The 16098-nt window shown below is 38.1% G+C and overlaps 1 protein-coding gene across 7 annotated transcripts in view; it reads left to right on the forward strand.

Annotated features, from left to right (window-relative positions):
• The window catches only part of ROBO1 (roundabout guidance receptor 1), a 713456-nt gene that overhangs the window by 648213 nt on the left and 49145 nt on the right, over positions 1-16098 (forward strand). For 6 of the 7 annotated variants that reach the window (XM_027692614.1, XM_027692617.1, XM_027692616.1 and 3 more), the window contains 8 exons: positions 197-205; positions 2892-3016; positions 5042-5213; positions 7779-7984; positions 9385-9466; positions 9636-9804; positions 9903-10069; positions 13656-13777. In XM_027692614.1, the coding sequence (XP_027548415.1) occupies positions 197-205; positions 2892-3016; positions 5042-5213; positions 7779-7984; positions 9385-9466; positions 9636-9804; positions 9903-10069; positions 13656-13777 (1052 nt within the window). The remainder of the gene's footprint in view (positions 1-196; positions 206-2891; positions 3017-5041; positions 5214-7778; positions 7985-9384; positions 9467-9635; positions 9805-9902; positions 10070-13655; positions 13778-16098) is intronic. The other variant, XM_027692615.1, reaches the window with a different exon arrangement.

Genomic DNA, 16098 nt, shown 5'->3' on the forward strand with positions numbered 1-16098 from the left:
AATATGTGGTTTAACATTTTAAACTTATTTTTCATATATCAGAATATATATATGTGTTCTCTTCGGTCCTTACCAAGGATCTTTTTTTTTTTCCTTTTTTTTTTTCTTTTTAGTTTTGCTTTATTCTTTGCTTTGTTTCATGTCTATTCAATTTTATTTATTCCATGTTTTCTTTTTGTTTTGTTTTTGCTTTTAGTTGTGTCTGGTAAGTTGAAATTTTATTGGCCATCTTCTAGTCATCGTATCACTGTGACGGGAACTTCTCCTCCCCTTCCCATCCATCCCCTTCCATGTCCTTCAACCAGTCAGCTCCCATCTTTTACTTGTTATTGACAAGACACATCGAACAGAATAAATTCTGCATGAAGTATGGGTAACTTAATGGCAAAGAGAAAGGTAATGGGTTGCAAACTTTCTGTCTGTTTTTATGTGATGTAAATGAGTCAAATCCTGATGTCTTCTTTCTTCGGTGACTGCATTAGTTGAACTTCAAAATGTGCTATAAAAAATTATGTTTGCTTTAGAGGTCTCAAGGATAAAAGTTGTTCTGTCTTTACATGGATTATTATTTTGGCATCTTTTACAGTCTTATCATTACATACCACATGTGTGTGACCCAAGGTGTGAAATCAAACTGGCATTAAAAAAAAGAGACAGTGAAAATGCTTCCAGTACAGTTAATGTTGAATGGAATTTAATAACAGTTTCACTTAACCCTGCTTCAATTCTTCTGACATTGAAGCTAATAAGACTTTTATTATTTACCTTAATGGGAATAGATTTAGAATAATACACATCTGAGTAATATGCATATATATTTAGAATAATATCCATACAAATACATACTTAGAATAATATCTAAAGAAACATGTGCATATTTACATTTTATAAATTCTACCATGCTTGCCTGTAAGACTAAATTCTCCCTTCTTTTTTGTGTTCAGTAGTCCCTGAACAGTCATCTACAAACACAACCATTCAGCTGTTTCTCCAATGGTCAGAAAAAATATCTCTTTATAGCTGTATCCATCCTCAAGTTCAACAAAATCTAAAACCTTATAAATCCTCTGCACTACCACAGGATTTAGGAACCTCAGTCCCATTTTGTGTGACATTGTGTCACAGTCTAGTATAGAACCAACCAAGCCCTGAATTCAGCTAGATGCTAAATTTATTCTCATTATTAGAATGTAAGAGAATAACAAAGGTGCTTCACCCTCATCTCCATTTTCCCCATCATGCCTTACAACCCTGTGGCAAACCCCCAACCAGTTCACCTTCTGTTCTAAATGAAACCTGCTGTTATGTCAGAGTGTTCCCACATCTTCTTCCAAGGTACTGCTTGAACATTTCAGAGCTAAATGTTTTGAAGTCTGCTAATTACTGTAGGTCAATCTTACCTTCACTTTGCATAGTTTCTTATCTAAGGAAATGCTAGGGAAGGTAGCATTTGCATCCAAAGGTACATAATAGTATGTTATGCTTTAAAAATTCCTCTGAAAGATGGAGGGTAATAGGAAGAGTATATTCTGATGTGAACTCACTAGGGAGGAGAAACACAAGGCGTGGGGAACAGATAAATGCAAATCTTGGCCCACAGGAACACTGAAAGTGATTTTTTTTTTTTTAGAAAGTACTTGAGTGTTGTTGAATTTATTCTAGATAAAGCCACAATAGCTTGATATTTGTAAAACTCATTATTATAAAGCATGTCTTTGAATTATATATATTACACTGTTTCTAATGAAAAATCTTGTAAATACATAAATCTTAGGAAGGAAAAAAAAAAGAAAACACCAAAAAGTGTTCGAGTTATTGAAGTCAGATACAAAACATCCCCTTTAATCTCAGTCCAAAGAAGAAGGAGAGCATAATTAGTTTTGGACAGATGATCAGAAGAAATTGGAAATGAATAAGTAAATGGGCTTTCATTGAATGCACATTTTTTAAGAAATAAGAGTTAACAGCATATAAAACACACTAGATATTTTTTCTGTGCTAGCCACCACCAAGATATCTAATGCTGTCATCTATGCTGATTTTTTTTTTTAATGTGACTGACATGATTTTTTGACATTCTGTTTACCACTGGATGAAGGGGTTGTTGAAGTCTGTACAAGTCAAACAGTTTGAACGATACTGGCAGTATTTATAACGTTAGGCTGAGCAGATGTTTCAAATTTGCCTTCATTTGCATATATATTTTGTTTGAACATGCTCTTGCCTATGTAAATGAGGAAGACATTTAGCTCTGCTGTTCCTTTAAATTCATTCCTTTTCAGTGTTTGAACTGAAGATTTTAAGTGGTTATAATTTGTCAAATGGTATTTCTTGGGCTTTTAAGTTTTTTTGAGTCCACGACTACATCAGAAGTCTCTTATATAAGCAATTAAGGGCTTTTTCTCTCCTCAGTTTTCCTAAATCAAAGATGATGAGTTTTGTACATGTAAACCTGACTTTGTAGTTACTCAACAGTGTTTCTTGCAGTCCTTAACAAAGTGTGTTCCCTGGGCCAGTCGTCCCTCAAGGGTTTCTCCATTATGACTTGCAGCCCTATTCGTCCTTTAAAAACCAAATTGTAACAGATTTGTTTGTATTGGTGACTGTTGCTCTGCAAGTTGTCTCATCAAGTTGGTGGGATTTATTTCCTTGTACACACGGTCAGCAGTAAAACCACGTGTCGCACAGTTTTAATTGGGAGATCCAGACACTAAAAAAATTATCTGAGCGATGCCAAGGCCATTAGAGACTGACGTGTCTTTGTGCTGCCTCTCCTTATTAAAGAAACTTTTCTGGTTTACACCACTTAAAGTCAGTAGGCTGATTATTCTTTTGAATCGGTTGATAGCAGTGTGATTTATTTTTTGGTTTTTTCGGTGCTTTCCTTTCAGAGCCTCCACAGTTTGTTGTAAAGCCTCGAGATCAGGTAGCTGCACTGGGGAGAACGGTGACTTTCCAGTGTGAAGCAACTGGGAACCCTCAGCCAGCCATCTTTTGGCGGAGAGAGGGAAGTCAGGTAAAACAGCCTTTCTCTCCCTTCTTCTTCCTGAGATGATTTTATTTATTCTTTTAAAGGTGTAGAAAACAGGTTTGGAGCTTGGAGTTGCTGGATATTTATTTTTTACTTCTAAGTCACGTGCTTGCTATGTGATGTCAGCCCTACAAGGAGGGATGTCTATGTTTTGCTGTCTCCCATTTTCTCCATGAGTGTAAAAAAATAAATCTGTAAATCAGCTAGAAACATTCCATGTTTCACTGCTGTGATAATCTACTTCATCTAACAGGGAGAACTTTTAAGAGATGGAGGTGGAGATGAGTTATGCTAAAGTTTGTTGGAAACTCCCAGATTTTCAGAAAGTTTCTCTCTGGATTTATGGTGCAGCAGTTAGTTTGCCATGTGTTTTTGAGTGTCTGGCAAACTAACCCTTTTGCTGTATTGATCTGCATCACTGCATGGGTAGGACTCTAGTTATGGGCTGAGGAAATCTACTTTCCCACTCCATCAGTTGATTGACGGACCATACCTGAATAGGTCACTTTTTCTCCCAGGTTCCTTATTTGAATGGGAGGGAAAATTATTTCCAGCCTCTTTGTAAAGGATCTTGAAAGCCAGTGGGTGAAACACAATATAGCACAGCAAGAGAATCACAGTTTTCTTTCAGAGTCATCTTTTGAAGGAGGGATGTGGCACAAAGTATTCTTTATTGGAAGGAAAGAAGGAATATGGGATTCTGGTTTTCCTGTGAATGAAGGAATGAATGGTGCAATAGCATATGACAGGGTTCTTTGTGTTACAAAACAATAGGTCAGAGAAATTGAGAACGCTTAGAGATTGGCTTCTTTACTCCATTTGCAACATTTCTGTCTGAATACCTAAGTACAACTAGACTGCAAACCAAATTCAAATGATAATCTTCAATGGTATAAGTATACCAGAATATTATTCTTATATTTTTGCATTAGCTGGATCTTGTTTATTTATTTTCTTATTTTACCAAGTGTTGTCTAGAACATCAATTTTTTTGGCTCATTTTTGACTCTACTGAGTAATGACCACTTGTGATGATTGAAGGAACTGAAAGAGGAGGTCAGCAAACAGGGTTTGCCAATACTGAAGTAGAGGATGTTGTTTCCCATTCCTTTGGATGATTTTTGGAAATGCAAAATGTAATTAAACAAGAAAGAGAGTTAAAAAATAGCCTCTGTAACCTCTAAGTATTCCCATTCACAAATTTTTCAGCCAGCAATAGACATTTGGATTCAGTATTTGATGTAAAGGACTTATATTATTTTGATTGCCATTTTGATTTTTGACCAGTGTTGGTAAATACTATGTACTTCATACCAAAACTATCTAAATAGGCATAGGATTTACTCCTGTATCATAAGACTTTTCATAAAACACAAACACTACGATTAACAAGAGCTAAAGAGCATCAGTGAGAACATGGTGCTTATAATGCCAAGGTTGTGGGTTCAGTCCCCATACAGACCATTCACTAAAGAGTTGGACTCAATGATTTTGTAGGTCCCTTCCAACTCCAAAAATTCTGTGAACTAAGCTCAGTATCTCTTTTTTTCTTAGAAACTTCTCCATTCTTAGAAAGGCAAATGTTAAAATACAGATAAGTAAACCAACATCTGCATTTAAATGAAAGAAATCGAATGCCCTGGAGCAAGTTCTAAAAAAGAACATAAAAGCAAATTACTGAGGTTCACCGCAGTTGCTTGCACCGTTGTGGTATCTGTACATATCACATCTTCACTTTGTGCAATGTCTGGCATTAACCATAGAGGATGTTAGACCATTCCCAAAAATCTTACACAATTATGTGTGCGTATCTGCACCTATTTTATCACAAAAGATCCTATAGAATACCACATTGTGGTATAGACGTGCTTAAGACAGGAAGAGCAGCAAGTTTGCTGTATAACGTAAAAAGATTGATTTGTTTCGATATATTAAAGTTAAGATTACTGATGTTTGAATTTGTTTAACCCTTTCTCCCCCTCCCCGTTTTCTTTCCTGTACGTCTTGCAGAATCTGCTTTTCTCATACCAGCCCCCTCAGTCATCCAGCCGATTTTCAGTTTCCCAGACAGGAGACCTCACTATCACCAATGTCCAGAGATCTGATGTTGGGTACTATATCTGCCAGACTTTAAATGTTGCAGGAAGTATCATAACAAAAGCCTACTTGGAAGTTACAGACGGTAATCATGGATTCAGTTTATCATTTCCAAGTTTTTGTTTTTGTTTTGAAGACAGCAGTGGAGTGATGTGACACTGCTTTGAAATCTGCTTTGCATAAATGTGGATTGCATGTGTCTTTGAACATAAAAATCCTGTTTTGGCCGTCTCTGTCAGGGGTTTAAAATTCTGGATATTGTGTTACACTCTATTTCCATTTTGTATTTGGTAAGTACGTTCAGTTTATGGATTTTTGTCAAATCTGTTAATGTTTATCTGACTCTTTTTTACCTTCCCCCACTACATTGAGTTTACTTTCAGATTACTTCCTGACTCGCTCTTTATCCCTATTATTGCGTGTCCATTTGCTTAGCATCTCCCCTGTTTTTTAATATTCTATTTTAGCAATGAAAAAACCTCAGCCTATATGGAGATCAGCAGGATAACATACAAATTAAAATTTTTATACATCTCTTTTTAGGAGTAGTTGGGAAAAAATTAGGATGAAAAAGCTACAGGGAGCATGACTACAAGCAGTACTACATGCTAATGTGAGGCCAGTTTCTAATTATGAGAAATACTCCATATTTTTAACAGCAAAGATACTCAGGGAAAATATTAATCTTAGCACTTATGGAGAAAGAGGATAAGTGCAGAGACTCTAAGAGGAGGGAAGCTGTTGTCTGAGAATAGTTTATATAAAATAGCCCTTTGCACTACAGAAAACATAGAAATAATGCAGTACTAGAAACATGCAGTGAACCTGGAGAATAAAATTTTTTATGTACACCCCCGAACTGAGATTGGAGGAATAGGACTACATCCTTTCTGGTTTCTCACAAGTGATAAACCACATTTTGTGATCCTCTTTTATCCAATTTTTTCACTGGGGAGAAGGCTGTGGCAAAGTGAGAGATGAACTTAAAAGAGAAAATTAAGGAAATGAGTTTTTCGGCTGGTGACGTATGTCATCTGAACTTGGAAAAAAACCAGTTTAAATATATTGTCTTTATTCTGTGCACTGGATTATATGTCTGGACACATGGATATTTGATATATATGGTAGGTAAATATATGATAAATATATATAGAGATATGATTTTAAGGTATATGGATATCTGATATATCTGATATATGGATATCTGATGGGTAGTTGTTTTCTATAATGTCTTGGGACAGTAATTTTTTGGTACTTTCATGAAAGTGAAGACAGGATATACTGAATGATGATACGTGGGTATTCTTAAAGATAATAGAAGTTGCCATCAACTTCAGTGGCATTCAAATTAACTGTGAATTTCAGTGGCATTAGATTTCTCCCCTAGAGCACAGATGGGTCAGACTCTTGCCATTGGCAACTGCAAAGCTGATTACAAACTTGTCAAAGTCAAATACAAATTTTAGGTGGACTTATTTTTGACTGTCTCTGCAGAGAAAGATACTAATGGCCTTCACAGTGCAATGCAACAGGTTGGGACAAGAACTAAAGGATAAATTAAGCCGTTGAAAACAGAGTGTCATTTGAACATGCAAATGAAATTATGGGTGTTGGAATTTAGCCAAAAAAAGCAGTACTAACACCCTGTCTGTTGTTATGAAAAGTAATTTAGAAATATCTGATGTTCACAAATTATCAGAACTTCAGGTTTGTATTTCAGCTACCAAACCAGTTTTTAAGTTACGTGAGCCCCGTGACACTGTTGAACAGATTTATGTCATTTAAAGTTATGGCTATTTTCAGATCATCAGTCCATGTCATCTTGGATGATACAGGTACAGCAGATCACTGAAACACAATAAGATAACTTTTACCTTTTTTTTGGTAGACAGTCATGCAGACAGTCATTGTTTTCTGTGAATACTGAGACTGCTTTATACCTTTCTCTGTACAGTTATTAAATAACCCATGAAAGATGCATTAAAATTGATGTAAACACACTGTGGGATTTTCTTTGTGGCTTTGAAGTCATGTTGACAGATTAAGTCATCACAGAACTAAAAGTCAGAAACTACTGGAAAAATATTTCTGAGTTGAAATTTCAGTAATATGGTAGTTCTATCTATTAGCTTTGTGTTTACTTTACCCCACTGCTGGGCATCTCCCAGTTGGGAAGCAGCACCAAGATGAGTTGCTGGAACGTGATGAATGTTTTTTTAAGTAGTACGTGTTTTTCAGGTTATTCCCTGACAGCCCCACGTCCTTTTTCTCTGTCTTTAAATGCTGGAAGTATGAGTTCTGTTATGCAGGCCTGCCAAATGGTAGAAGATGAAAGAATTTGGGAAGTCCTTTCGTTTTCCATGATCACTTTATAAAGACATTGGAATAGAGAGTGCCTAGCGGGTACTGCAGTGAAATGTGCAATAATACTCTTTACGTTCTGAAAATCCTGTGTTGGGAATCATTTTAAACTTCCGTAGTTGTGCATCATTATAATGCACCCTGCCCTGAATAATGCGTGCCTCCAACTTTAATTACTTGTTTAATTATCTTTAGTTTGTTTCTAAGCCTCAAGCAACTGCTGTTGCTTAGATGATTAGAAAATTGCTTCCAGTTGCAGAAATCTCTTTCCTGTTGTTTCTCCTGGCAGTGATTGCAGACCGGCCTCCCCCTGTCATTCGACAGGGTCCTGTGAATCAGACCGTAGCTGTAGATGGTACTTTAGTACTGAACTGTGTGGCCACAGGCACTTTAATGCCCACTATCCTCTGGAAAAAGGATGGAATCCTCATTTCCACCCAGGACTCTCGCATCAAGCAGTTGGAGACGGGAGCGTTGCAGATCCGATATGCCAAGGTAGCTTGAAATGGCCAGTGGGTTTCCTTGTTGTTCGTTTCGCTTTGGTTTTTTCCACCTCTGGGCACTTTAGATGTAGTAAATCCTACATTTAGAATTAATGAAATGTTACATAAATGTATGAAAATGTCTGATACTTTGTGTTTTCAGATAGTTCATTCTTTACGCTTAACACCTGCCTAGGGCACGTTATTTCAGATTTCATAAGGAAAAATGCTTTTTAAAAGGTATTAATTAAGGGAATTATTTGGTACTTGAAACATGAAAGGGAAAGCAAAACTTGTATTTCAGTAAGACAAATCATTAAATTATTTGGGCTTTAGCACTAGTAGATTAAAATTATCTAGTTAATTCAAATGTTTATAAAGAAAACCTTTGTTCAGCATACAGCGGTAATAGAACCATGTGCACATCTTTTTCAAAAGAATTTTTAGTGCTTAAACATATTCACTCCTCAGTGTACTGTAGTTTAAAATGGTTAACCCCCTGTCAAATACTCCTCAGGGAGTTCTAGTACCTGGTCAGTACTGCTGCTGGTCATGCCTTGCACAGTGTAAAATGTTTTAAAAATGTTAAATTTTGTCATACTGCTTATTCTCTGCCATCTTTTCTGTGTTTTGAAATGTAGTAATTTTTTGAAATTAGGCTGAATACATCACTTTACCATATTCCCTAGAGTTGCCCTGTTGCCAATTACAAGTTAAACTGGCTTAGAGCTTGAACCTCTGAATCTTGATCACTTCTGTCCAGCTCATCTGGTGAGGCTGGGACCTTAGGAAGATAGCATTTCTTTCAGGGGAAAAAAAGAAACTCTTATGAAATGTGATTAAGTCACATATGGACAAATAATCCAACATTCAGGACTGGATGAGAATAGCATATGGAGATTCCTTTTTGGGTCTGCTGTAGATTGAAATTTATACTAACACAGGGAACCCCATGTGTACCCTGTGGAATATTTAAGCTTTGATTTAAGGATGACATGTTCTCCAGTGCTCAGTCCTGATAAATCCCCAGGCATTACTTACGTAGAGGGTTGACAGTTGCATGGGGTCTTGTCATCTGAGTTCCTTCTCAATTTATTTGTTAGAACCTCTGCAGAGTAAGGAATAAATGCTACAAAATTTGCTTTCACTTTGTTCATTACAGAATAGTCAACACTAAATTAGAATGTGCGGCTTTTCCAATTCTGTTGTGACTGCTCAGAAATAAATACCCGTTTTCCTTCTGCAGCACACGAAATCATAACTTCTGATGGGAGAAGTTTGTAGTTTGAAGTTTTTGCAGCCTCTAATACGTTCATCCATATTCATGGGGGTACATAGAGAGCTGTAATTACTTTTCTAGCCCACTGAGTGCCTGATTGTTTCAAATATTTATTCTGCTCTTTCCCCATTCAGCTGGGTGACACCGGTCGGTACACCTGCATCGCTTCAACCCCGAGTGGCGAAGCTACATGGAGTGCATACATTGAGGTCCAAGGTAAATCAATTAGGGTTCCTCTGCAAGGAGAGAATACATAGAGGGAAATCAGCAATTGAAATGCAGAAGTTATCTGACTCTGTCATAAATTGCCAGTGCAGGTGTGAACAGCACTGAGCTTACAGCTGCGTCCTGTCCATATTCAGCGTTTCTCTCTCTCCTTTGTTAGAGTTTGGAGTCCCAGTGCAGCCACCAAGACCCACTGACCCAAACTTGATTCCTAGTGCTCCGTCAAAACCCGAGGTTACAGATGTCAGCAGAAATACAGTGACATTGTCATGGCAACCTAATTTGAATTCAGGTGCAACACCAACCTCTTACATAATTGAGGCCTTCAGGTATACGAGTCTCGTGATCTTGCTGTATGTACGTTTGTGTTTAATATGTTATTAAAGAAGCACGTGCTAACCTGCTGGTGTGTGTGTTTTATCCTTAGCCACGCATCTGGGAGCAGCTGGCAAACTGTAGCTGAAAATGTGAAAATGGAGAGTTTTGCAGTTAAAGGGCTAAAACCTAATGCGATTTATCTGTTCCTTGTGAGAGCAGCTAATGCATATGGACTAAGTGACCCAAGCCAAATATCTGATCCAGTGAAAACTCAAGGTAAGCTTTTGATACTGAACATTTTGGGTGTCCACAGCAGCTGTCACAAGTGGACTAAGTGATACCAGATGCAGGAATTCTGGTAGCTTTTGACTATCTGCCTGTCCTGGCTATAATGTATACTATAGTAAAATACTGTGTTTAAAATTGCATTTCTCTATGGCATAGACTCTGACAGCATGTGGCGTTGCCTAAGGGAACCCTAGTATCTCTTATCCAAAGATAGTTACATCTTGCAGAATAGCAGCTCCTGTTAGTAACAAAAGTAATCTTTCTTTTTCTGAGTTACCACACAAATCCTCAAATTCCATGGAAACGTTATTACTATGTTCAGTGAATCAAATGAGGCTTAGGACTGAGACAGAGAGAGAAAAATTATGTAATCTAAGTTGATTTCTGCTGCATTAGGAAAGAGAAAAGTTTAAAATTTGAAGGAATTTGGCATCATGAGGCAGTAAAGAAGAGGTTTTGGCAGTATGTTAAAAGTATTTCAATAATACAACTGTTGGAAGTAAAATAGTAGGGAAGAGAGACAATGCTTACAGATAACCAAGTGAAAGAAAAGGTTGGGTAGAAGTGGATGAAGGAGTCATGCACCAACTCCAGCTGTGACTGAAGTCCAGCTTTGGACTGAATCGAGCTGTAATGTAAAATTAAAAATAGCTGTGTTCACTGTAGCAAATAAATGACACTTTGGATGATGTACAGGGAATAATACATTGCGACTTTGAAGCCTGTATTTTCCCACTAGAAAGACTTAGATTTTTAAGAAGGGAAAACTAGAAATACTCTTTTTCAAAGGAAAAGTGATACAGATCATACTTTTTTTGTTTGTTTACTTTTCTGCTCTTCCTACTCACTGCAGAAACTGACCCATTGGCTTATTAAGAGTGTCTGTGTTATATATTTGTTTCTTTGTTTGCATAAGTAAGTACGTGTTTGTTTTTGAAAGGAAGTTCTGTAGAGGAAACAAAGCATTTTCTTTTGGTGACTTCTCATTTTTTCTGTAATTGGTCTGAAAGCAAGTCTTTCTGATCTCCCCTGGGGAGTGACCAGTTTCACATTGCTGTCTTTTGGTATTATGCGTTTCTCCTGATGGATGACAATTTCAGTGGATATATGTAGACAGCAGAGGGGTTGCACAGGTTCCTAAGTCTGTTACTAAGGAAAGATTTAGTAACCTTTTACTGATTCCTGACTCCTGGAAATAGAGCAAGACATGTTATTATGTGGGCAGGCTGCAGTGTTCTATGTGAGTCTGTTCTTCATGGAGCGTAGTGTGGTTTCATTCTTGAAGAGAAGGTATTGTGTCTGTCCCAAATCAACTGGTCACTGACCTGATTCTGAGAAACAGCAAATGTTCTGTTCACTCAACTGAATGGTTTATAGTAACATGGAAAAGCTTTGCTGTTCTCTGAGCACCTAGTAGAACTGAAAACCGGAGAACCACACAAAACCTCAGTGAAAATAACAACCAATACATAAAGTCTTCTTCAATAGTAAGAAATACAATCAAGTGTCAGGTTCTTTAAAGAGGTTCTTCTCTTCTTCCAATACCATTTCAGTTTTGTTTCAGTTGTGGTCTAGCTAAAAAAGTTCAAAAATTTCCCAGTTCACTTTTGTCTAGAGGGTGGTATTGTCTTGCTATAATGCATGTCCAGTCCAGGAACCTAACTTACTTTCATCTTTGCACTTTACCAACATTACCAACCACATGCTTAGGTGTTATCACTGACAGTCCCTGCCTTGGAAGCTTGGAGCTGAAACGAGGAAACACACACATCATTGTATAGCACAGATGTGCAAATGGCTGAGCCTGTGAATAGATTGATTCATATTGCTGATGACTCATCTTTTTTGACTAGCGAAGATAGAACTAATTATTCCACTGACTTTCCTCTTACATTCTAAGCAGGGTGATGTTTAGGCAACACTCCAAACAGAAGCTTCTATCTTTAATGCTTTCAAACTTTGGGAGGAGGGAAATACTCTGATAAATGGACTGTTTGGCAGAACATACTACACGTGGAAATAGCAGTGACTCATCGGAGAGTTTTTTTGTTTTGTTGTTTCGTTGTTATCAGTGTTGCTTGCTAAGAATCCAGATTTGTCACTCACAGACTGCACACAAACCTCAGTTTGCTTCTTAAACTTTGAAGAAATACCAGCTTCTTGTAAATATGTTGAGGAAACCGTATGATAAAAGTTCAGGGTGACATAGGCTTTGTATGAATGGGAACTGTATTTCTGGAAGGAAAGCAGGCCTCACGGCTTGTCCTGGTGCAGCCTTACAATGGTTTCACTAATATTTAGGCAGGATTGAAAGCTGGTAAATGGAGAATATGACCACCATGCAAAAAGCATGTTTTACAACTGTTGCACTCACTGATGTAGAAGACACTTAGTAAATGCATCATCTCCTCTTTCAAGATAGTCTACACACCTGCAGTGACTTATTAGAGTAGTTGTACATATATATATATACAGAAATTCTGTATACTTTAGCACTTCTTGAAAGCAGACAGCTATGGAAATTCCCAGGAAATTCCAATCTTCAGAGAACAGAACCCTTGAAGATTTCCTGATGTTGCTTTCTCGCTAGAGGAGGTCCGGCAGGAAAGTAGTAGGGCTGGAGCAAAGTTTATGTAATGCATTACTCTACATTTGGAATTAGATTAATTAAAAAAAAAAAAAAGAAAGTAAGAATTTCAAGTACTTTTCATGAATTTCTCAGCCTGTGATTTTTAATGATACTCAGCATGGTATTTCTTTAAAATTAAGTGATCAAGGAGAGAGGTATGAAATCAATACAGAAACTGTGTTAGTCTGCTGTCCATAGCATGTGTCTATTTTAGATACATTGTTAGTGCTGCCCTATAAATTTTATGCATCTGACAGTCATCTATTTCAGTTAAATATGCTTTTCAAGGGCTCAGCATGCAAAAAATATGTTTCCATTGCACCATTGCATATTTTGAGAGGAATTTGTCCCTTCATTCATACGAATAACTCTTCTAGCTATAAGATGGACCAAGTATCAAACAATGCAGACAGGACTCACCCAGGCTGTGCCTCCTGTTTACAGAAGCCACTTGCCATCAGAGAAGCTGCAGCCATGTGACTAATTTTTCTTTTTCTTTGGTTGTTACATGATTTTGTAGTTAAACACAGCAAGTTTGCCAGGAATTTATCTGAAGATACAGCTTCTGGTTCTGCCGTTCTTTACAGGTTTCCTGATCTCTTGGAATTTGCAGAACATTTTTTCTTCCCAACAGGAAAGAATACAGAAATGCTGCTTTAGCCATTTACCAAAGCCATCCTTTAGTGTGGTGTGTCTTTTTCTGCAGCATTTCCCTCATGTTTCTCTCTGAGGAAGTGCAGTGTATTGATTTGGTACCACCTCAGCACTGGTGATTTACTCAGGAAAATAATTGATGTAGGTTTTTTCTTACATAATTGGGAAGTACTTAGGGTAAACTTCGTAGGTGATAGCATCATATACTTTCTGATATATTCATTTGTATTTATGTGTATTTATTTTAACAATCATATGTACTTGTGAGAATGGAATCTTAAATTATTACAGATGTTCCACCAACAAGCCAAGGTGTGGATCACAAGCAGGTCCAGAGAGAGCTGGGTGATGTGGTATTACATCTGCACAACCCTACTATCCTTTCGTCCTCCTCAATTGAAGTTCATTGGACTGTGAGTATAAATCTGTGTTATGGTGGTGGTTACAGGTACAGCTGAATTGTCCTGCTTTGACTGCAGTGGAGTCACACTTCAGGAAGCTGTGTGGTTTGTGTGCTTGCAGATCCTTTTTCTCTGGAATGAAGAGACTTGGGCTTTGCTTTCCTACTTCATTAAATTTTGTCCCATTTTCCCCATCTGTGTCCCCATAGAGAGTGCTGTTTACAACACGGTGAGAGTTTCAGAGTCCTCCTCTGGAATCTAAAGGATTGATCAAAGGCCTCCTAAGTCACGTCATTTGAAGCCTTTGCACTGCTTTCAGGAGGGAGTGTATCAGTCCCCTAATGAGATAGCACAGGCACTTCCCTGTCTGTCAGCCACCAGTGCAGAGAAATACTGCATAATTCTGTTTGAAAGTGTTACCTCCATCCTACAGACATACTGACAAACACACCCAATTCCATATAGCCTCATCTGAACCTATGCTTCCCTGCTGTCCTGGGAGTACATATGGTACAGAGAGAGGAGATGAAAAGGGCAGTGTCACACTGACATGTGATGGGAGGCAGCAGGAAGTTGGCCACGTGGAGGATATCACAGAGGAAATGAGGGAGTGAGGAAACAATACTCTAGGAGTCCTGAAGCAAGGAGGATGGGAATATACATAAAAAAAGATTCAGGTAGACTTACAAGGCTGAGGCGTCAGTGTGAGAAAGGATTACAAATGGCTCACTGTGAGAGACTTTTGGCAATCCAGAGCTAGAAATAAAGACAGAGAGCAACATGGGAAACTGCAAATAGTGAACAATGAGGTAAGAAAATATAATTCAAAGAAGAGCAGTTTTAAAATGAAATGCAGAATGAAGAAAAAATTGGGGATGTAATTATACCAGGTGCAGGAGTAAAACCATAGGGAGTGAGCTTTGAGGTCTTTTTAGGACTTCCACTGGAACATGTCAGTATATTGGCAGGGATAGTGTGGGCGAGCACAGGCTGCAGCCCCTGCCATGTCATGGCAGGGTTTTTTGAACAGGAACAAAGGGATTTTTGACTTTGTAGAAGAGCCGTAGCCCAAAGGAGTCCTGGTCCATGGCCAGGGCTTCTCAGTGCTGCAAGAATACCAATAATATGTGCTGCACCATATTACAGTAATACTATTGCACAGTAATTACACTCTCACCTGCAACATGGCCACCTGCAACAGGCAATCTCCTGTTTTAGCTAATAACATTGAAACATCTTCAAGGTTCCTAGCACGATTTTGCTTGACCTTTCCTTATAGAACAACCTTTTCCAGAAAGGCATTTTTTGTCAGTCTCTGGGGTAGCCTGTGGCTTCTCTACAATTTCAAAAATAAGCATTACCTCACTTTCAGCTAACACGCAGATTCTTTATGTGATTATTAAAAATGAAATATGTTGCTTTTCGGAGTAAAATTGCAAGCACACAGTTTTTTAATATTACTGTATGAGATTTTTTGAAAATAGGGAAAGTCTGATGCACTTCAAAAATTTTTATTGTGGTTGTAATTGGACTTTCTTATCCACTAGAAATTGAAATTGGTAGTTAAAAGATAGTGTATGCTTCATGACAGATCACATGCATATGATAGCTTTCTGTTTCACTTATAGCCAAACATATTGAATGCACCCTTATTTACATTAAGATCTTTTTCTCCATACATTTGATATAAAATTACTTTGGTCTAAAAAGCACTCAGGAGCACTAAGCATCAACTTGATCTATGTTTCCAAGTCTAATCCATGTTACCATACTGAGTTTTATGAGCCTCCCCAGAGCCCTCTTGGAACGGCCCTTTCCTTCCATCAGAACATCCTCCTGATGAGGGGGTGGACATGGGGGAAGTGCTTGGACAGATCTGACAGAGCCCAGCCACAACCATGGAGAAGGTGCCAGCTGGCTGTCCTTCCAATTCGCTTTCTCCAAAGTGAAGCTGGCAGGAAGTGATGCTCATTGCTTGGGTTTTGGGAAGCTTCGACATCTCAGGACGGTTGGCAGGCTCTCTCTTTGATCTCCATATTCATCACCCTGAGCTGTGGCACTGTAGATCACTCTTTCCCTGTGTGCCCCCTGTGCTGCTGTGCAAATTCAGGTGGGCAGAAGTCCGGCCTGTGCTGAGCTGTGTCACCCTGTGGATGCAAAGACTGTTCGTTTCGTGGAGCTGAGACATATTACACAACTCTGTTATCCACCTTTAATGCCTTCCTAAATCCAGGGAAACCAGCACAGTTCTACCAGCATCAAACAGATTAATGCACTTTCGAGTCAGGCCTGTAATTTGCTGTAATGCAAGAAACCTTTGTCTGCTGGGGCAG

The sequence above is a fragment of the Neopelma chrysocephalum genome, unplaced genomic scaffold (genome assembly GCF_003984885.1).
Source record: "Neopelma chrysocephalum unplaced genomic scaffold, ASM398488v2 Primary Assembly neopelma1_87, whole genome shotgun sequence".
Taxonomy (NCBI): Eukaryota; Metazoa; Chordata; class Aves; order Passeriformes; family Pipridae; genus Neopelma; species Neopelma chrysocephalum.